At 44.4% G+C, this 20206-nt stretch overlaps 1 protein-coding gene across 1 annotated transcript in view; it reads right to left on the minus strand.

Annotated features, from left to right (window-relative positions):
• Positions 1–20206, minus strand: part of LOC144696604 (terminal uridylyltransferase 7-like) — a 102385-nt gene that overhangs the window by 63459 nt on the left and 18720 nt on the right. The window contains exons 3-4 of the mRNA XM_078568102.1: positions 14634–14788; positions 3230–3346 (exon numbers count right to left, since the gene is read on the minus strand). Of these exons, the coding sequence (XP_078424228.1) occupies positions 3230–3346; positions 14634–14788 (272 nt within the window). The remainder of the gene's footprint in view (positions 1–3229; positions 3347–14633; positions 14789–20206) is intronic.

The following is a 20206-nucleotide window of genomic DNA, read 5'->3' on the forward strand; positions in this document are numbered from 1 at the left end:
CAATATTTCGTTTGGCGGGCGCGCACCAGAGTTGGCTGCGTGTCCGCCAATAATTGAAAGGCCTATTAAGGACCTAATTAACTTGAAATTTGCGCTGCCCGTCCAATTTAATGGTTGGCGGGTAGGAGAAAAGGCCAAGTGGCCATTACAATTTTTAGGAAACCTCACCCACGAATAGGATGAACTGTCCTAAAGCTATTACAAATTAAATAAAAACTTTCTTTTGAAATTAAAAACATGTCCCATCTCCTGTGACACAGTCACATGAGGGGACATGTTTCATTGAATTTTTATTGTATTTATTAATTTTTTCAAAAAGCGCTTCAATCTCCCTGAGGCAGCGCCGTGCCTCAGGGAGACTGAAGTGCTCTTTCGTGTGCATGCGCAAACTGCGCGCCAGGCCCGCTCTCCCTCCTCCCCCCATCTGCACAGGTAGCGCTCAATGCTACTGCTTGTGATCCACGCAGGGTGGGCCTTAATTGGCCCACCCGTGCGAAATCGCAGTGCGGAGCCAATCGCGGGCAGCAGTCGGCTTCGCGACCGGTCCCGGCTGCTCGCACCGAGCCTGCCCAACGCAGGAAAAGTTAAGGCCATAGATTAGTAAAGCAGCATTGAGCTGGAGGTAATAAATGATTATGAGCCAATAAAATCATTTACTAAAAAGTGCTCCAGACCTTGACCTTCACCACAAGTTTACGCACACAGTAGGCTGGATTTTACACACCCTTACTGGTGACTTTGAAGGCGAGGTGGGGGGGTAACATGTCAAATCCAGCGGGTGGCCTTCCTGCTGCCTACTTGCCCACCCCGACCTGCCTGAAATTTTATGGGGGATGGGGAGGCATTGTGTGGCCTATCCACCCTTGGCCATCATTCCGCTGCTGCCAGTATTTTACCCATGGTGGGGTGACATTCAGGCCATGAGGGGAGCCTGGTAGCTTTAGCTGCACAGGCTGGTATCAGGCAAGAGGGGTGGGGTGGTAAGAGAACCTCTTTTGCGGGCCCCAGAGACCTTTCAGAGGCACTCTTCCTCCTACCCCACTCCCACACAAGGTCATCCACCCACTTTAACCCTCCCCCCTTGACCTCTTGAGTCTGGTCCCCAATCCCCCTTGCCCAGACTCCTAGTCCCAGGCTTACCTGGGCTCCTCCACATGGACTCTTCGGCTTGTAGTCCCAGCAGTGGCTAGTGCTCCCATCTGCTGGCCATCTAATCAGTCAGCAGTTCTCTAAGGTGGGACTTCTTCCTGAGACAGGGATGAAAGTCTTGCCTTAAAACAATTAAGGCTGCTCCCAGTGCTAAGTTGCTCCAGGGCAGCAGGGTGGGCTCCCCACTGACTTTTTAGCTGGGGGGCAGGAACCACGGAGCCCTGTAAAATCCAGCCCAGTGATACAAAAGAGGTTCTCTGCATTTTCACTCCTTTTCATTTCTCTCTCAGTGTACCTTTTCCATCATGAATACGGTGCACTTAGGAGATAGAGAGCCAAGTAAGAGTAACCCCCCCCCATCCTCTAACAAATATGAAATTCTAAAAACATTTTGCAGATAGATAACGTGTGGATTATGAAGTAGAAATATTTCACAACAATACTGAAACAAAAATACATCTTCAATACTTAGTCTGCTCTTAAAATTTTTAAAACTCAACCACTACAGTCCTGCATTGAAGAACTGATTTCAAATACAAGCCGCACTCAAATCTCAAGTTATGATGCCGACAATATCATATCTGTGACAGCAAGTCCTGAAATGAATTACATAATTGAAAGACTGTCTGGAGCTTATCATCAATGGGTTTCATCAGCACTGATTTCCTGCATGGAAAGGAATTCCAAGATCATATATTTAATTAAAAGCTGTCTGTAGTTTAGAATGCTTATTGCAAGTGTGGGAGCAAGTGTGATCTAAAGACTAATATAATACTAAATATTAACTAAAGCAATGCAAGTACTTTTCAGACCCCTAGAAGTAGCCACCAGAATGATAATGTAATAAGACTATGGGCCAGGTTAAGTGTTCTGGGATATGGAATATCTCTTGAAGGTGGTGCTCATTTTCCACAAATATCTTGGGCATCAAGGGAAAATATAACAGCATCCTTTGTCTTTTTTACTGCCTTATTCATAGTTCTATTCACCTTGTCTCCTGATTTCTTTTAACCTTAATGTTTTACCTGACATCCGCAGTGCCACCACATGCAATTTACTGACAAGTCATAGAATCAGAATTGTTACAGCACAGTAGGAGGCCATTCGGCCTGTTGTGTCTGCGCCGGCTCTCTGAATGAGCACTGCACCGACTGCCATTTTCCAGCCTCCTTCCCGTAACCCTCACATTCTTCCTTTTGAGATAATAATCCAATTCCCTCTTAAGTCCTTCAGTTGACCTGCCTCCTCCATACTCTCAGGCACCAGGTTCCAGATCTTAACTACTCACTGCATGAAGAAATTTCTCATGTCTCCATTGTTCTTTTGCCAGTAGCCTTAAATCTGTGCCCCCTCATTCTCGATCCTTCCAACACTGAGAACAGTTTCTCTCTACATATCCAGACCCCTCATGATTTTGAACACCTCTAAAAAACTCTCTTCTTAATCTTCTCTTCTCCAAGGGAAACAGTCACAACTTCTCCAATCTATCTACATGACTGAAATTCCTCAACCCCAGAACCATTCTCATGAATCTTATCTGCACTGTCTCTAATGCCCTCACATGTTTCCTGAAGTGTGATGCCCAGAATGAGGTGCAATATTCCAGTTGAGGCCAAACCAGTGTTTTATACATATTTAACATAACCTCCTTGTTCTTTTGCTCTGAGCCCCTATTAATAAAGCCTAAGTCAAAAATCTTTGCTCTTTGGATTCTAAATGACTTTGAATAACAACTTTAAGAATTGCAATAATTACATTTGTAATAATGTACATTGCGAATATGGGGTTTTCTTTCAAAAATATGCTGTGATGGTGAGTTTGAACATAACGTTAGAGCATAAGAAATAGGAGGAGGAACAGGCCATTTGGGCCCACGAGCCTGCTCTGCCATTAGATCATGGCTAATCTGATTTTTAGCCTTAACTCTACTTTCCTGCCTTCCCCTCCATACCCCTTGAATTGTACAGTCATAATTCATGAAAGTAGTATTGTATCTCACTCTCAGTTTCATTTTGTGAACAACAGATTCCAAAGTAGACTGCTGATATAAAATATAAAAAAAACTTTACTACAAACTTACCATTACACACTTTTTGTGTCGCTTCTCCCTGATGTGCTTATTGGCAGAAAATATAGATTCAACCAGCACATCACAAAGTTTACAGGTGTACTTTGCAGCATGGCAGCTTCGGGCAGGCTGAAAAAAATTGTAGCTCAAATTAGAAATGACAGTTTTAGAAGTATGAAAGGATGTTACTCTGTTACATCAAAGTTAAATGTGCAAACCAATATAGTCAGCACTGCTCATATTAATGCGGATATTTCAGCAAAATCCTGTGATATATAAACTCTGTGAATCTTTTGCTCCACAATGTGCTGCGGTAGTGCCCCGATATTTTAACATCTTAAAAGGGTGACTAAATGTGGTTTTGATGGAATTAAAAACATTTATGGAGTTAAAATTTAATTTGGTGTGCTTTAGATAAACACAATTTCTGAATTGTATTTCTTCAAATGAAAAAGACAAAATGCTTCCAAACTCCAACAAAGGCTATAACAAAAACAAAATTTAATCTATGAATTTTCAGTTATGATCAAAATGGTCTCCATGGGTCAGTAACAATGGCCAACAAGTTTGGTGTTCTCCAACAATTTGTGGGGTCTGGAAAGAACATTATCCATAGTTAGTGGCTGTATCAGTTGCCCATTTCGAAGACACATGTACATGGAGATCTGAAAAACTAGTTCCAGATAAAAGGCCTTAAATGAACCAGTGTGAATAGAGGGAGGGAGCTCTCCATGGTGTCTCCTAGCTAATTGTAGCATCACATATGGATGGTATCTGCCAAATTCCTAAAAGCTACCCAGGAAAATAGGAATTGCTGGACAAAAAAAACAATAATTGGGTTGATGACATTCATTCTCTACCCCCATTACAACTGGAAGTAGTGTAACTGCAGTGTGTAGTATCTACAGGTTGCAGCAAGTCACCAAGGCATAATTGAGAGCACTTGTCAAACATGAAACCTCCACCACTTGGAAGGACAAAGGCAGGAGGTACATAGAAACACGCTGGGAATTTGCCTCTAAGTTAGCAGCATCCTGAAATGCTTTTATATCACCATTTCTTTATTGTCAATCGGTCAAAATCATAAAACTCAACTTGTTCCATATATTTTCCACTCATTCACTGAAATGATATTTCTGCAGGTTGGTTTTGCATCTACCCCTTCAAGTTTTCTGGTTCTAGAGCTCTACACAAGGTGAAACTGCTTGTCATGGTTGGCATTACCTAGTCCCTTCAGATTTCTAAGGACAGGAGGAGACCATGATGGATCATCCACTCGGCACTTCTGGCTGAAGGTGGCTCCAAATGCTTCAGCCTTGTCTTTTACACTGATGTGCTAGGCTCCCCCATCATTGAGGATGGGGATATTTGTGGAGCCTCCTCCTCCAGTGAGTTGTTTAATTGTCCACCATCATTCATGACTGCATGTGGCAGGACTGCAGAGCTCAGATCTGATCCGTCGGTTGTGGGATCACTTAACTCTGTCTATCACATGCTGCTTCCTCCGTTTAGCACACAAGGAGTCCTGTGCTGTAGCTTCACCATGTTAAAACCTCATGTTTAGGTATGCCTAGTGCAGATCCTGGCATGCCCTCTTGAACTGTTTATTGAACTAGGGTTGATCCCCTGGCTTGATGGTAATGGTAGAGTGGGGAAATGCTGAGCCATAAGGTTACAGATTGTGGTTGTGCACAATTGTGCTGTTGCTGATAGCCCAGAGTACCTCATGGATGCCCAGTTTTGAGTTGTAGGTCTGTTTGAAATCTATTCCATTTAGCAGAGTCCTTTGCTCTGGTGGTAGAGTCATACAACACGATGGAGGGTATTCTCAACTTGCAGATGGGACTTCATCTCCACAAAGACTGCGTGCGGTGATCACTCTAATCAATGCTGTCATGGGCAGATGCATCTGTGACAGGTGGATTACTGAGGGAGAGGTCAGGTAAGCTTTTTTCCTCTTGTTGGTTTCCTCACCACCTGCCGAAGACCGAGGCTAGTAGCTACGTCTTTTAGGACCCAGTCAGCGGTGGTGCTACCGAGCCACTTTCGGTGATGGACATTCAAGTCCCCCACCCAGAGTACATTCTGTGTCCTTCCAACCCTCAGTGCTTCCTCCAAGTGGTGTTCAACTTGGAGCACTGGTGCATCAACTTAGGGGGCGCAATAGGTAGTAACCAGCAGGAAGCTTCTTTGCCCACGTTTGACCTGACGCCATGAGGCTTCATGGGGTCCAGAGTCGATGTTGAGGACTCCCAAGGCAACTCCCTCCTGACTGTATACCACTGTACTGCCATCTCTGGTGGGTCTGTCCTGTCGTTGGGACAGGACATATCCAGAGATGGTGATGTCTGGGGCATTGTCTGTAAGGTATGGTTCTGTAAGTATGGCTATTGTTATGGACAGGAGAGGAGGTTTTAATTAAAACAGCCCTGATTTCTCCCCTCATCACCCGTCTGTCAACAGAAAGATGTTTTGATTTTTTTTATTTCCCCCTTTTATAAGTGGTGGCGTATTTTTCCCAACTCTTCAGTTTTGGAATGATCCAATCCTCTATTAATTACAGCAAACATGAGAAAAATCAGAGGGTAAGTTTATTTTATACAGTCAAAGTACAGGGAGGGGGTGTCGCTACATAACCCCGGTACATTTACACAATAAGATGGATAAGGGAAAGAAAGAGGCAAAGGGCAAAGTGAAAATTGTTTCATGTGAGTCCAGAATCAAAAGTCCAATGGTGTATTGCTTCAGAGAGGTTAGCAGGCTGAAGCTGATGCAGGGTAATCCACTTTTCCAGTAGTGATGAATTCCACGATGGGAGAAGCACGCAGAAATGAATTAGACTTATAGTTGGCACTGGTACATGAATTCAGATGTTCCAGTAGAAACCGCGTAGATGAGCACCAGGCAATTTAACATGGGCAAAGCTCTGGTTCTGCTGCTGTTCTGTTGATGGAAGCTGGCTGACTGCCTTTGTTCAGCTCCAAAAGGCAATATTACTGGTTCAGCAGCTTGGGGTTGGGAGGGAATCATGTGACATAACTCCCACCTCTTCCCCTTGGTTTGGTCTGGATTCTTGAGATGGTTAAAGTTTCATCCATTAATAAGTTTAACAGGTTACAGGGTCCCTTTGTCCGTCTCCATTGGCCAGGGCTCTGCCTTAGAAATGTAAAAGTCTTGCTGCATTTCCTTGGAATTTGATCACTGCAGTCACAGGGGGCATTAACACCTCTTTAGCAGGGACCTCGTTATCGCTATTTTCTTAAGGCTAGAAATTCTTTTTGTGTGAGTTGTAGCTAGTCAGACTTCAGTCAGGGTAGACTTTGACCATTTAAATAGCCTTCTTGGCATGACACGCCTCCATCGCTGGAGAAAAAATTGATTTTTTTTTTCCTTTTGTTTTATGAGGTCTCTGGGAAGAAAGAATTGGAAATGCAGAAGTATACATGCATTCTCTCATTCATACTGGCACATCAGGCACACAGCTAGCAGTTTTGTGATTTAAAGCCAGGACAAGGCGTCCGCATGGACACTGTCCAGTCCTGGGATTTGGGAAGGTTTAGGTTTTCTTTTCTTATTCATTCATGGGATGTGGGCGTCAATGCCTAGGCCAGCATTTATTGCCCGCCTCTAATTGCCCTTGTTCAGAAGGCATTTAAGAGTCAACCACATTGCTGTGGGTCTGGAGTTACATGTAGGCCAGGCCAGGTAAGGGTGGCAGATTTCCTTCCCTAAAGGACATTAGTGCACCAGATGGGCTTTTGCAACAATCGGCAATGGTTTCATGGTCATCATTAGGCTTTTAATTCCAGATTTTTATTGAGTTTAAATTTCACCATCTGCCGTGGCGGGATTTGAACCTGCGTCCCCAGAGCATTACCCTTGGTCTCTGGAATACTAGTCCAGCAACAATACCACTATGCCACCACCTCCCCGACTTGGTGACTTAGGCATTTGAAATTCATCTACATAGGGAACCCTGTTCGGGGCTAGAGTTTGGATTTCTTTCTGTTGGGTGTCAGGCATTCCAGCCTCCTGATTAAGTATCCTTACAAGGATCTGGGGGGTTTTTCTTCAGGGTGCTTAGCATGCAGGGGGTAAGTGATGGGCAAGCTGATGGGTGATCTGCAGAGAATGCTGGGCACCTCACTCGGGTGCCAGGCCTGGGATCAAAGGACTGAGCTGCTCTTGTCCAGCTTAGCTCCTGCCTGTCCGCTTTGGTAACCTGTGGGCTCAGCTGTTCGGTCTCAGGGACTGGGGTTAGGCTGAGGCCCAGGAGGGTGGGGTGTTTCAAAGGGACCTTGGCATCTTTAGGGGATTCCATTTCAGGGTCCAGCTCAGGCGCGAGCACAACTGGAGAGTTCCAGCTTCTGGTGATAGGTGCTTTCGGTTGGCACGTCAACAGGCAGGCCATTGACTCCTGGACTTGGGCCAGTCTTTCTGGGCCTGGATGATAGGAAGATGGCCTTCTGGCAGGGACCTCTCCCACATCTATGCCGGATATGGCTGCAGTGCTGTAGCCTGGTGGGGATTTATGGACCATTTTAAATCGAGTGGTTAACTCTTGTCCGGTCACCCTGTGATTCTGCACTATGGTGGGTGAACATGGGGGTCCAATGTGGTTGGGGTCCCTCTTCTGGTCAGTTGAGTGATAGGTTCATGTCTCTTGGGACACTACTGCCCTCTGGGGAATGGTCAGCTCTTGCTGTACCTCCTGGTGGCTTTTCAACTACTTGTGGCATCATCCTCACACTTTCTGGGACAATTTGGGAACTTCTCTACTCCACATTTAAATTCAGCATATAGCTACTGACAGGCCAATCAAGGGCTTCCTAGTTGGGGCCTTTGGCTTGGGAGTGGGCACTCTCTTAACTTGTTCCATGTCCTTTGGAGCTCTTCTGCCCTCAAGTAAAGGTGCAGTTCCAGCTACACTCCCTCGTGATTTTTCAACTAGGGGAGGAGTCTCACTCTCTACCTGCTCATTGGGTTGGGAACTCCCTTCGTCCCTATTTACTGCCAGAACGAAGCATTCTGCTAGCCATACTTCAAGCAAGTCCTTAACCTTTTCCTTTCCAGGCTTAATATCCTGACTTCCTTCAGGCTCTTTGGCCACATGGGGCATCTTCCTTACTATTTCTTTCCCTATCTATGCAGAGGGCAGTGGGTGTCTGGAATTCGCTGCCCAAGTTGGTGGCAGAGGCAGAAACTCTAAACTCTTTTAAAAAGTACCTGGATCTGCATCTTAAGTGCTATAAGCTGCAGGTCTATGGGCCGGGTGCAGGAAGGTGGGATTAGAAAGGGCACCTGGGTGTCCTCGGGCTGGCATAGACAAGATGGGCCAAATGGCCTCCTTCTGTGCTGTAACTTTTCTATGGTTCCATGGTTCTAAGTTCTCTGGTCCCTATTTAATTCTGGGATACTTAATGAATTTATTTCAGATTCTAGGGGCCTTTTCTGGGTCTCTTTTAATTTCACTGGTCTGGCTTCGGCCAAGCTACTTGTGAGCAGCTCTTGCTCGAGATCTACGGGTGCTATTCCACCCTTCTGGGCCTCTGGACCTTCTCCAGCTTTCTGCTCATCTGCAGATTTCTGCTGGTTGACTTTGGCCTCTTTTCTTTCACTGGCTAACACCTTGCTGCCAGCCAAATCGTTCCCAAGGAGGAAATTGACTCCTGCTCCTGGTAGGGGACAATTCTTACTGTAACTTTGCCTGAAACAAGACGCACTCTCGGTGGACCTTATGGGAGGTGGGCAGGCACAGGTCCTTCTCCCACTCCACTGATCAGTGCTTTGGTCTTCAGGGGGGACTTGGAGGGTAGCTTTGGGTTTCCTTTTAACATTAAGGATTGAGTGGCCGATGTCCTGGAGCAGTACCACGGACTTGCTCACATTTTTGGGACAAGTAGGGGAACACTGCTCCTGAAAGGACAAAACTCCGGAAGTTCTCTGGGAGTTTGTCCGATTCAGGCACGCATAGTGCCATGCCCTCCAATTGGTAAGTTTCTGCAGTGAGAGGGTCTGCCTGCTCTGCTGCACTACCCATTGGGCAGTCCTTCAGGGGACTACTAGGCCAAATCTCCAGCATTCGGGTCTGGAGATTTTGTAGCAATGAGGACACACAACCCTCTTGGAATTCTCCTTTCGGGCTGCAGGGGGGCTTCTCGTACCCACTTTTGCATTTTCTTTTCTGGATGGGGGCCTTCCCCTTCTGGGTCGCCCTGCTTATCTTTCCAATGTTCATGGAAATGGTTTGGAAAGGGTCTGCCTGAGTTTCCAGGCCTATGGGTGAAATCATAGCTGTCTGTTCTGAAAGCTGCATCCCTAGCTGTGAGGATTCTCTGCTCTTCTAGGTGTATTCGCAGGTTGGAGGATAGGCAATTTTTGAATTCCTCCAACAGTACTAGATCACGTAATCCCTCATAGGTGCGTGAGATTCTTAGGGACCTTGCCTTTCGGTCAAATGTGATTTGCTTCAGCCGTTTGAACTCGATGAAGGTTTGTGTGGGCTCTCCCGGCCAACTGCCCTTGAATTAAAAATGTCCAGATCTCCGAGAGCCATTTTAACTGTCCTGTTATTTTCTTAAAGGTGCTAAAAAATGGTTCCACATCACTCTCTTCAAATTTGGGAAGAAATCTCACATATTTGAGGGTCTCAGAGAGTGGTTCCGGGTTAGGGGGATAAGGGATGATATAGGGTAGAGAGAGATTTTCCCTTACTGCTTTCAATTGTCTGGTCTCCCTCTCCCTTTGAGCTGCTAGCTCCATTTCCAATTTTTAAGGCTGGGATTCTCTTTCCGCTTCCTGTTCCTTTGCTCTCTCTCTTTTTCTTTCCTGAGCTTCCCTCTCCTGAAATTCTAGCTGCAATTTAAGCTTTGCCAGCTCGAAATTGGCTAGGGGAGGGGATTCGGAGTCATGATTGAGTTCAACATCTAATTGCTCTACTGGTAACATGAGATTCAAATGTTCTACCAACAACTGGGTCAGTTCACTTCTTTTGATTTTGCTGGGCAATTTTAACTGCACCTCCCTAGCTACAGCTTTCAATTGTTCTGTGTTAAGGGCTCCCAAAATTTCACCATTTAAATGCCTTTGCTGAACAAACATCTGGGCATCAAACGTTGCCATTTTCTGAGTGTTAGGGAAAAAGAATTTGCTGTGGAAAGTTACTTGTGTGTTTTAAAATTAGTTCCAGCCACCAAGCTTTCCTCTTTTGGCTTCCAATTGACTCTTTTATATCTGATTTGGCTCATCTCTTAACTTGGGCTCTGGTCAAATTCAAATTGGGTTATCCTGGACAAGCCCCTAATTTCTGTTATGGACAGGAGGGGTTTTTAATTAAAATAGCCCTGATTTCTCCCCTCACCACCCGTCAGTAAACAGAAATGTATTTTTGATTGTTTAAAATTTCCCCCTTTATAAGTGGTGGTGTATTTTTCCCCAACCCCTCAGCTTTGGAGTGATCCAATCCTCTATTAATAACCCCACAGCAAGCTCGAGATAGAGTAAAATCAGAAGGTTAATTTACTTTACACACACTCAAAACACGGGAAGGGGTTGTTGCTATATAACCCTGGTACATTTGCACAATAAAAGAGCGATAAGGGAAAGAAAGAGGTACAGGGCAAAGACCACAGATAAAATGAAAATTGTTTCACGTGAGTCCAGAGTCCAGAATCAAAAGTCCAATGGTGTATTCCTTCAAAGAGGTTAAGAGGCTGAAGCTGATGCAGGGTCATTCACTTTTCTAGTAGCACTGACTCCCACGATGGGAGAAGCACATAGAGATTATTGTGTGCAATTCTGGTCACCACATTACCAGAAGGATATGGAGGCGTTGGAGAGGGTGCAGAGGAGGTTTACCAGGATGCTGCCTGGTCTGGAGGTTATTAGCTATGAGGAGAGGTTGGAGAAACTCGGATTGTTCTTACTAGAGCGACGGAAATTGAGGGGCGACTTGATAGAAGTTTACAAAATTATGAGTGGCATGGACAGAGTAGATAGTCAGAAGCTTTTTCCCAGGGTGGAAGAGTCAATTACTAGGGGACATAGATTTAAGGTGAGAGGAGAAAACTATAAAGGTGATGTGCGGGGCAAGTTTTTCACGCAGAGGGTAGTGAGTGTCTGGAATTCGCTGCCAGAGGAGGTGGTGGAAGCAGGTACGATAGTGGTGTTTAAGAGGCAGCTTGACAAATACATGAATAGGATGGGAATAGAGGGATACGGACCCTGGAAGTGCAAAATGTTTTAGTTGACGGGCAATATGATCGGCGCAGGCTTGGAGCGCCGAAGGGCCTGTTCCTGTGCTGTACTTATCTTTATTCTATTAATTGGTCTTGTGGTAGGCACTGGTAAAGAAGTTCAGAAGCTCCCGTAGAAACAGTGTAGATGAGGGCCAGGCAATTTAAGCCTGGACAGAGCTCTGGTTCTGCTGCTGTTCTGTTGATGGAGGATGGCAAACTGTCTTTGTTAAACTCCACAAGGCAACGTTGCAGGTTCGTGCAGCTGCGGGATTGGGGCATAACTCCCACTTCTTCCCCTTGGTTTTGGACAAAGGATGTATATTCCTGGTCTGGATTCTTGAGATGGTTAATACTTCATCCATTAACAAGTTTAACAGAGGTTACAGGGTCCCTTTGTCCTCACAGGCATATTATCTCTGCTGGCCAGGGTTCCGCCTTAGAAATGTAAAGGGTCTTTGTGCATTTCCTTGCAATTTGATTTCTGCAGTCACAGGGGGCATTAGCACCTCTTTAGAGATAACGACGTCCCTGCTGTTTTCTGATGGCTAGAAATTCAGTTGGTGAGAGAGAGAGAGAGAGAGAGAGAGAGAGAGAGAGATAGAGAGCTAGATAGATATTTATTTTCCTTAATGTCTTCTGGGCATGGCACAATGTCAGGCTGTTGCTTGACTAGTCTGTGGGACAGCTCTCTCAACTTTGGCACAAGCCTCCAGATAAATGAGAGTCCCCATAATACACATGAAAACCTAATGTGGTTTACTTGCCGAGCACTCCTGCATTAGCTGCAACTTATTGCCAGTTAAGACTCCCAGATTGCTTTCATTTTCCATACGAGGCAGGGTATAGTTTTTATTCTTGCCTGAACACTGCCCATGACTGAAAACTTTCTCATTGTAGATATTAGTGGCAAAATTCATTAGCCCCTGAAAATGGGGATGGGGACTGCAATGTAGGATTAACCCACACCTATCCCTTCTAATGCAGCAGCACTCAAACTTTGTGATGCCTGCTAATTTATAGTAGCTGTAAAGTAGTTGCACACTTCAGCAGCAGGCCATTTATGTGAGGCTAGCATGCATTACCTAAAGCCGGCCTGCACCTCTTAAAAGAGGGGGACACTGGCTGCAGCAGGAGTTGGGAGTGGCTAGGGGAGAGTGCCTGCCCCGCACGAACTGTGAATATGGTGCTGCAGGTGAGAGAGCATGCTCCAAGGTTCTCTGATGCAGCTCTAGAGGCCTTGGTCCAGGAGGTGGACAAGAAGAGGATTGTTCACTATCACAGGATGTCAGGAAGTTCTCCAGCCAGACACTGTGAAGGCAGTGGGATAGCCACTGCTGCTAATGCAAGCAGTGTAGTCCCCAAAAGCATGGCTGCAGTGTTGAAGAAGTTTAACAACCTCATACGTGTGGTCAAGATCAGTGAATTCATCATGAAATGCCAGATCCTTACAACTGAACCACTAGCCTAACACACTGCTCAATTCACCACACCCATATTACTCATCCACCAGCAATCTCTATCAACTATGATTCACACCTAATGTTGATAGCCTCACTTCACCCTCACTTACTTAGCAAGCTGCTACAAGCCTTATATCCACATCTCACAGCTTGCCCACACTGCCAGTTAATCAACCTCGACAGTCACAGCACCTAAGCCCATTGTGTCACGCTTACTGACATAATTCCGACTCTCTTGGAGAACAAGGGGGCTCACAACCGCAAGCAGCAGGACCAAATGTCAAAGGACTGGCACGACCGCATGCCTTCATCCTGATGGAGGCAACAGTGCTCACCATCACTGGGGCGACCAAGACTGAGCTTGTGGCCAGTGGCGGGGATGAAATCATACACAATAACAGTATGCTCCTATGTAATCCTTCTCATCCCATTTCTCATTAGGTTTCAACCTGGCCAACAATGGGTGCCAAGCATGAAGTGTTACAGGAAGAAGAAACTGAAAAACTAAAACACCATCACTTGCTCTCTCTCTCAGCCACCTGCTCAGATAATGACACTGTGTACTCTTTAGAGGGAAGCTTAGGGGTGGGATTTGAGGATATGTTGAAACACCAGGTATGAGTGGACTGCAGCTACAGCAGGGAGAAAGGGTAATATAGATACCAGTTTGCCGGACAGCGAGGTTACACGAGTTCTGCTGCAGAGGGCTCAGATAAGGACTTCAAAAGGGGTATTGAACAGAGAAGGACCGATGGGAATGCACACAGAAATGCTCAGTGCATTGGCAGGCTTGTCAGAAAGCCTGCAGCCTCTTTCAAGGAATGAAGAGTACGGCACCAACCTGTGCAGAGCTTGGAATTCATTCTTTCCTTTCTGATGGCTAATGTTACAGCTTTCATTACAGTATAAGCAGAAGCCATACAATGTCTGAATGTTGCACTGGAAGCTCAGACTGAAGTCATGTAAGCTCAGCTTGCTACCATACAGACTTAGACTGTGGTCATCGTGGTTGTGGATACCAGTCACTAGGATTGCTGATCCACTGTCCCAGGGAATGACTCCCTGGAGCACAAATCTGCTGTCCTCAGGATGACAGCATTCGTTCTCTCACCCCTGCCACTCTGCCAGTGCCCTTGCTGTTGCCTGTCAGCCAGCCAGGCCAGACTGCTGCCATCCAAAGTTGGGCCTTTTGGGCCAGGTTGTCCTGCAAGGCCATTTACAGTCTCCCCCAATGAAAGTCTTCCATCAGATATGTTGCAGCACTGGATAGGAACATTAGACCAGGCAATGGCACATGCAAAACAGGCACAAGGGTGATTAGTTAGTTTATGTATGGGATATTGGATAGCTGGTTTGATAAAGTTGGTTTGGAATGTTGGCTTTGTAGTGGCTTTTATTTCAGCATTGTGGGCAAGGGGATGCCTTGATGGTCCTTAATAGATAGCTGTTAAGGCATGGGACTATTGCTTTTGTGCTGTTCATATATATAACAGATAAAAATATGTACATGTCTAACATAGAAAGAGAGGAAAGGCCACAGATTTCCAAACTCCTTGAAACAATATAAAACCCTTTGAGCAAATAATAAAGGCACATATCACGTCACTGTTAAAAAACTAAATTCCTTGCATATAGAGAATCTAAGTGTTTTAACCATGCTAAAAAAATAAAATTTATTCTATCTGTAACAAAACCGATCTAAATAAATAGCTACTTTACTTTTTTGAGTCTGAAGATAAATTCTCGACGTAGTCTCGTTTCAGCTTGATATAATCCAAGCCATTGCTCTGTTGTTAATATGGGTTCATCAATAATGGGTGCACTGAAGTCTTGCATTTGTTCATTTCTTTTCAGTTTCTTGGACTTCTTTTGGCCTTCAAAAAAAAATTAGTCTCAAATGACAACCACCGCATGCAGGTAATACCATACTTACAAAAATGATTTGGTCATTAGACATTTTGAAAAGCTAAACAAAATCTTCCATTGGGTCATAATCACAATGGCATAGGAGGCCATTCGGCCCATCAAGTCCATGCTGGCTCTCTGTTGAGCAATCCAGTCAGCCCCATTCCCCCACTCTATCCTTGTAACTTTATTTCTCTCAAGTGCCTATCCAATTTCCTTTCGAATTCATTGATCCATCACCCTCAAAGGCAGCAAGTCCCAGGTCTTTACCCCTCAGTGCATTAAGAAGTTCTTCCTCACATCTCCCTGTATCTCTTGCCCAAAACTTTAAACCTCTGTCCCCTAGTCTTTGTTCCATCAGCGAACTGAAAGTTTTTCTTCATCTACTTTATCTAAACCCGTCATAATCCTGTACTCCATCAATAAACTTCCTTCAATCCCCTGTGCTCCGAGGAGAACAATTCCAGCTTCTCCAACTTAATCACGTGGCTAAAATCCCTCATCCCTGGAACCATTACGGTAAATCTCCCCTGAGCCTCTCAAATAATGCAGTTACATTTGCAGTTAAGGAATAGAGTCAGGGGTTGTTCTCTTAGGCTGGAAGTTAACTCATGTGGCTCTTAAGTTTCCAAAAAAGGGAGCTAAATCAGAGCGAAGAAACTAAAGGCCTAACAGCCAACATCCATTATGCCTAACAAATTTGATGCTTTTTTGAGGATGCCATTAAGGTAGTGGATGAAGAAAACTCACTGATCATTGGCTACCTTGTCTTTCCAAATGCCTTTGACAACGTACCTCACACTAGGTTACATCACAAGATAGAATCCTGTGGTATCAGAAGAAATTTGAAATATTGGATTAGGAATTGGCTTTGATCCAACAGCCAAAAGGTTGTAGTTAACAAAGCAATTCAGCTTGGAAACATGTCATTAGTATTGTCCCTCAGCAATCGGTCCTAAGCCCATTTTTCACACTATTTATTAATGACCTGGACGGCAGTGTTGAGAGAATGAAGTAAATTTTCATATGATACTAAAATTTGTGCAAGAATCAAGACAGTGGATGTCTGTCATCAAATTGAAAAAAAATTTATCTCCCCAGGGAGTGGGCCACACATGGACAAATGGTGATTAATTTAGATAAATGTGACGTCTGGCATGTTGGTAAGGTCAACCCAGACTAACTGCATCATTTGCAGAGAACAATACTGAAAGGTTGAGGGAGAAGATCATCAATGTACTATTGCACGCAGATCACTAAACGTTCATAAACAATTAAAGAAACTATAGCTAAAGCTAACAAGACATTGGGTTGTATTAATAGAAACATTCCACATAAATGAGAGGACAGTATTTTGACACTGTAGAAGTTGCTGCTTAGACCACATATAGGACAGTGTGGCCAAATTTTGATCTTCCCAAATGGTGGGTGATATATGGCCCTGGAGGAGGTCCAGAGGAGAACAACAAAATTGATTCCTAGCTTAAAGAATCTCAGCTACTCAAGGATCTTGGTCCATTTACTTTAGAAAAGCATAGATTCACAGGTGATCTGTTAGAGGCCTAGAGAATAATTAAAGGGCTGGGGAGTGTCCCTACTGATAGATTATTTCCATTTAACAGATTTGGAAGAGAGTTTAAACAATGAATAAGACTGGATGATAGATGTCTCTTCTTTTCCCAGAGGATAGCGAACCACTGGAAGACGTGGCTGGCTGATTCGGTGGGTGTTGGCTCTCTGTCTGCCTTCAGTTGCTGACTGGGCAGGGATTGCATCATATAGAAGATAAGTGTCTTTATAGGTTGACCCTTCCTTGGTCCATGTAATCTCCTGGACTGGCTTAATCACTTGAGGGGTATGGAGAGGAATTTTGTAGAGTATGTTTTTCCTTATTGGTCCTGGTGCCGGTCTGGTGCATGGCGCTAAGACTATTCCCCTAGAGATCTTTTACTTCTCCAAAATCTAACTGCTCAAATTGTTTCTGCAAGGCCCCCAACTTAATGTGACATTGATGCCTTCTTCAGTCACACCTTTGGTTGTTCCCTTACCAGATGTTTTACCACCCACTACATTGTATCCCTTACGATGGCAACAGTTAAATAATGTAGCAGTCAGTTCAAGATAACAAATAAAGCTGCTTATTGCCTTAATTGTGAAATTGCATCCCATTAACTTGCACCTGTTCTTTTGTACATAAACATACAAAACTGTCAGACAGGAAAACACCAGCTGGTCCACAGCGCCTGCCCCTACACCATGATGGCCGGACCATCATGGCTAAACACAACTTCCTTCTGTTTATCCACTCACACGGCCACGTAATCTCCTGGGTGAGGCGAAAAAATCCAGGATTTTTTCAGGGAAAAAGTACTCTGCAAAATTCCTCTCCAGGCCCCTCAGGTGATTAAATCAATCCAAGAGGCCATATGGGCCAAGGATCAACTTATAAAGACACTTACCTTCTATATGATGCAATCTCTGCCCAGTCAGCAACCGGTTCAGCTTGTGATTATTGAAAGCATTCACAACAAAATGACTGAATGTAAGGTTAGGGTGTTAATTGTGAATTTTTGCAGTATGAATCATAGACACAATTAAACACCAACAATTGAAAAAAGTGCAACTACATTAATGGACGACAGACATTGGATAAAAAAGAAGCTGGAGTAGATGAACATAGTACATGGAACTAAAAGGTAAAGGAAATAGGCACATTGGTACAGAATAACTTTTCCAGCAAGACAGTCTGCCTGGAGCCACGCCTGACAAAGACCACAAAGAATTCAAGGGTAATAACAACAGAAGATGCTGGAAATACCCAGCAGCTCAGGCAGTGTGTGTGGATACAGAATTAACGTTTCAGTTCTGATGAAAGTCCATCAATTTGAAACACCTGCCTTTTTACCTTCTCCCTTCACACCTTTCGGGGCCCCAAATACTCCTTCCAGGTGAGACAGCAACTTACTTGTACATCTTTCAATTTAGTGTACTGTATTTGCTGCTCACGATCTGGTCTTCTCTACACTGGAGAGAACGAGCACAGATTGGGTAACCATTTTTGTGGAACAGTTACATTTAAACCACAACGTGACCCCAACCTTACGATCGCATGTCATTTTAATTCTCTGCTCCACTTACACTCTGGCCTCTCTGTCCTCAAATTCTAACATTGTTCTAATGAAGCTCAATGTAAGCTCAAGGAACAGCACATCATCTTTCAGTTAGGCACTTTGCAGCCTTCTAGACTCAACATTGAGTTCAACAATTTCAGATTGTAACAGCTGCCCTCATTTTTTCAGAGGCAGCTTTTGGCAACTCACATTTATGTCTTCTCTAGGCCTATCAATTGTTTCTTTTCTTGCTCCATCTCTTTTTGCCATGCACCTATATCCCTTCTCTCATTTAATTTTTCCTGCCTTGTATCGTATCTTTCGTATCATATCCCTGTTGTTCTGTCCTTGCTTAAAACCTGTTATATCTCTAGCTCTGTCCAGTTCTGATTAAAGGTCATCAACCTGAAAAGCTAACACAGTTTCTCTCTCCATTGATGCTGCCTGGCCTGCTTAGCATTTACTACATCGTCTGCTTTCATTTCAGATTTCGACCATCTGCAGTATTTTGCTTTAGCTCGAGTAGGTCAGAAGTCTAAGGCAGTGATGCAAAAGCTGTCCGTGAGCTATATTCTGGGTCATCAGGAAATAACCAAGCCTTGCAAGTGGTACAGAGAAGGATGATGAAGCTTATCCCTGGTGTTAGAGAATTAAAACTTCCACTTTTATCCTTGAAAGGAGACAAATGCTAGAGTATCTTGGAGATGTACAATGGAGTGGCATTACAAGATAAACTACAACTGCAGGATCAGGAATGCAGTGGTAGTAAGGGACAGTACAGTCAGAGGGATTGACACTGTTCTCTGTAGCAAAGAACGAGAGCCCAGAAGGCTGGGTTTCCTGCCCAGTCCCAGGGTTCAGGACATCTGCTCAGGGCTGGAGAGGAACTTGCAGTGGCAGGAGGAGGATTCAGTTGTCATGGTTCATGTAATTATCAACGACATAGGCAGGACAAGGAAGGGGGTTCTGCATAGTCAATATGAGAAGCTAGGTACCAAATTGAGAAGCAGTGCCTCAAAGGTAATAATCTCTGGATTATTACCTGAGCCACGTGCAAATTGGCATTAGGCAAATAAGATTAGAGAGCTGAATGCGTGGCTCAAAGACTGGTGTGGGAGAAGTGGGTTCCGGTTTGTGGGGCATTGGCACCAGTACTGGGGAAAGTGGGGCTGTACTGTTGGGACAGTCTAAATCTGAACTGTGCTGGGACATGTGATCTTGCGAATCGCATAACCAAGGAAGTAGAGAGGGCTTTAAACTAAACAAGTGAGGTGAGGGATCAAATTTGGGTAGGTGTGGCAAATCAAGGGGTTGATTCAAGGCAGCAGACAATACGGGAAATGAGGGTCAAAGAATAACAGGAAGGGGCAGAGGAGATAAAACCTTAGAATACACCAATAGTCAAGACTAGGTCAGGTGTTTCTCATGTGTCAGTGCAGACTCGGTGGGCCGAAGGGCCTCTTCTGCACTGTGATTCTGTGATTAGATGTTACAAGATAACAAAAAGACAAAACTAAAGGCTCTGTATCTGAATGTGTGTAGCATTCTTAAAGTAAATGAATTGATAGCGCACACTGAAGCAAATAAATATGATTGGGTAGCCTTTATGGAGACATGGCTGCAGGATGACAAGGATTGGATCCTGAATATTGAGGGGTATATGACATTCAAGAAGAATAGGAACCTGGGTAAAGATGGAGGGGTAGCACTGTTGATCAAGGATGGCATTGGTGCAATACTTAGAGATGACCTTGGTTCAGAAGATCAAGATGTAGAATTGGTTTGGGTGGAGATGAGGAATAGTAGGGGAAAGAAGTCACTAGTGGGAGTGGCCTACAGGCCCCCTAACAGTAACCATAATGTAGGAAAAAGTATACAAGAAATATTGAGTGCTTGTGAGGGATGGCAATAACCATGGGTGATTTTAATCTACATGTAAACTGGAAAAATCAGATTGGCAGTAGTAGCCTGGATGAGGAGTTCATGGAATGCTTTCAAGATAGTTTCTTAGAGCAGTACGTTCTGGAACCAACCAGAGGCAGTTATCTTAGACTTGGTATTGTGTAACATGACAGGATTAATTAATGACCTCAGACTGAAGCAGTCACCATAATATGATTGAATTTTACATCCAGTTTGAAAGGTAGAAGAGCGGGTCTAAGACTATTATTTTGAACTTAAATAAGGGAAACTATGTGGGTATGAAAGCTGAGCTAGCTGAAGTGAACTGGGACACCAGGCTAGGGGATAGAGCAGTAGAGAAGCAGTGGCAGACAT

This window comes from Cetorhinus maximus, chromosome 2 (genome assembly GCF_964194155.1).
Source record: "Cetorhinus maximus chromosome 2, sCetMax3.hap1.1, whole genome shotgun sequence".
Classification (NCBI taxonomy): domain Eukaryota; kingdom Metazoa; phylum Chordata; class Chondrichthyes; order Lamniformes; family Cetorhinidae; genus Cetorhinus; species Cetorhinus maximus.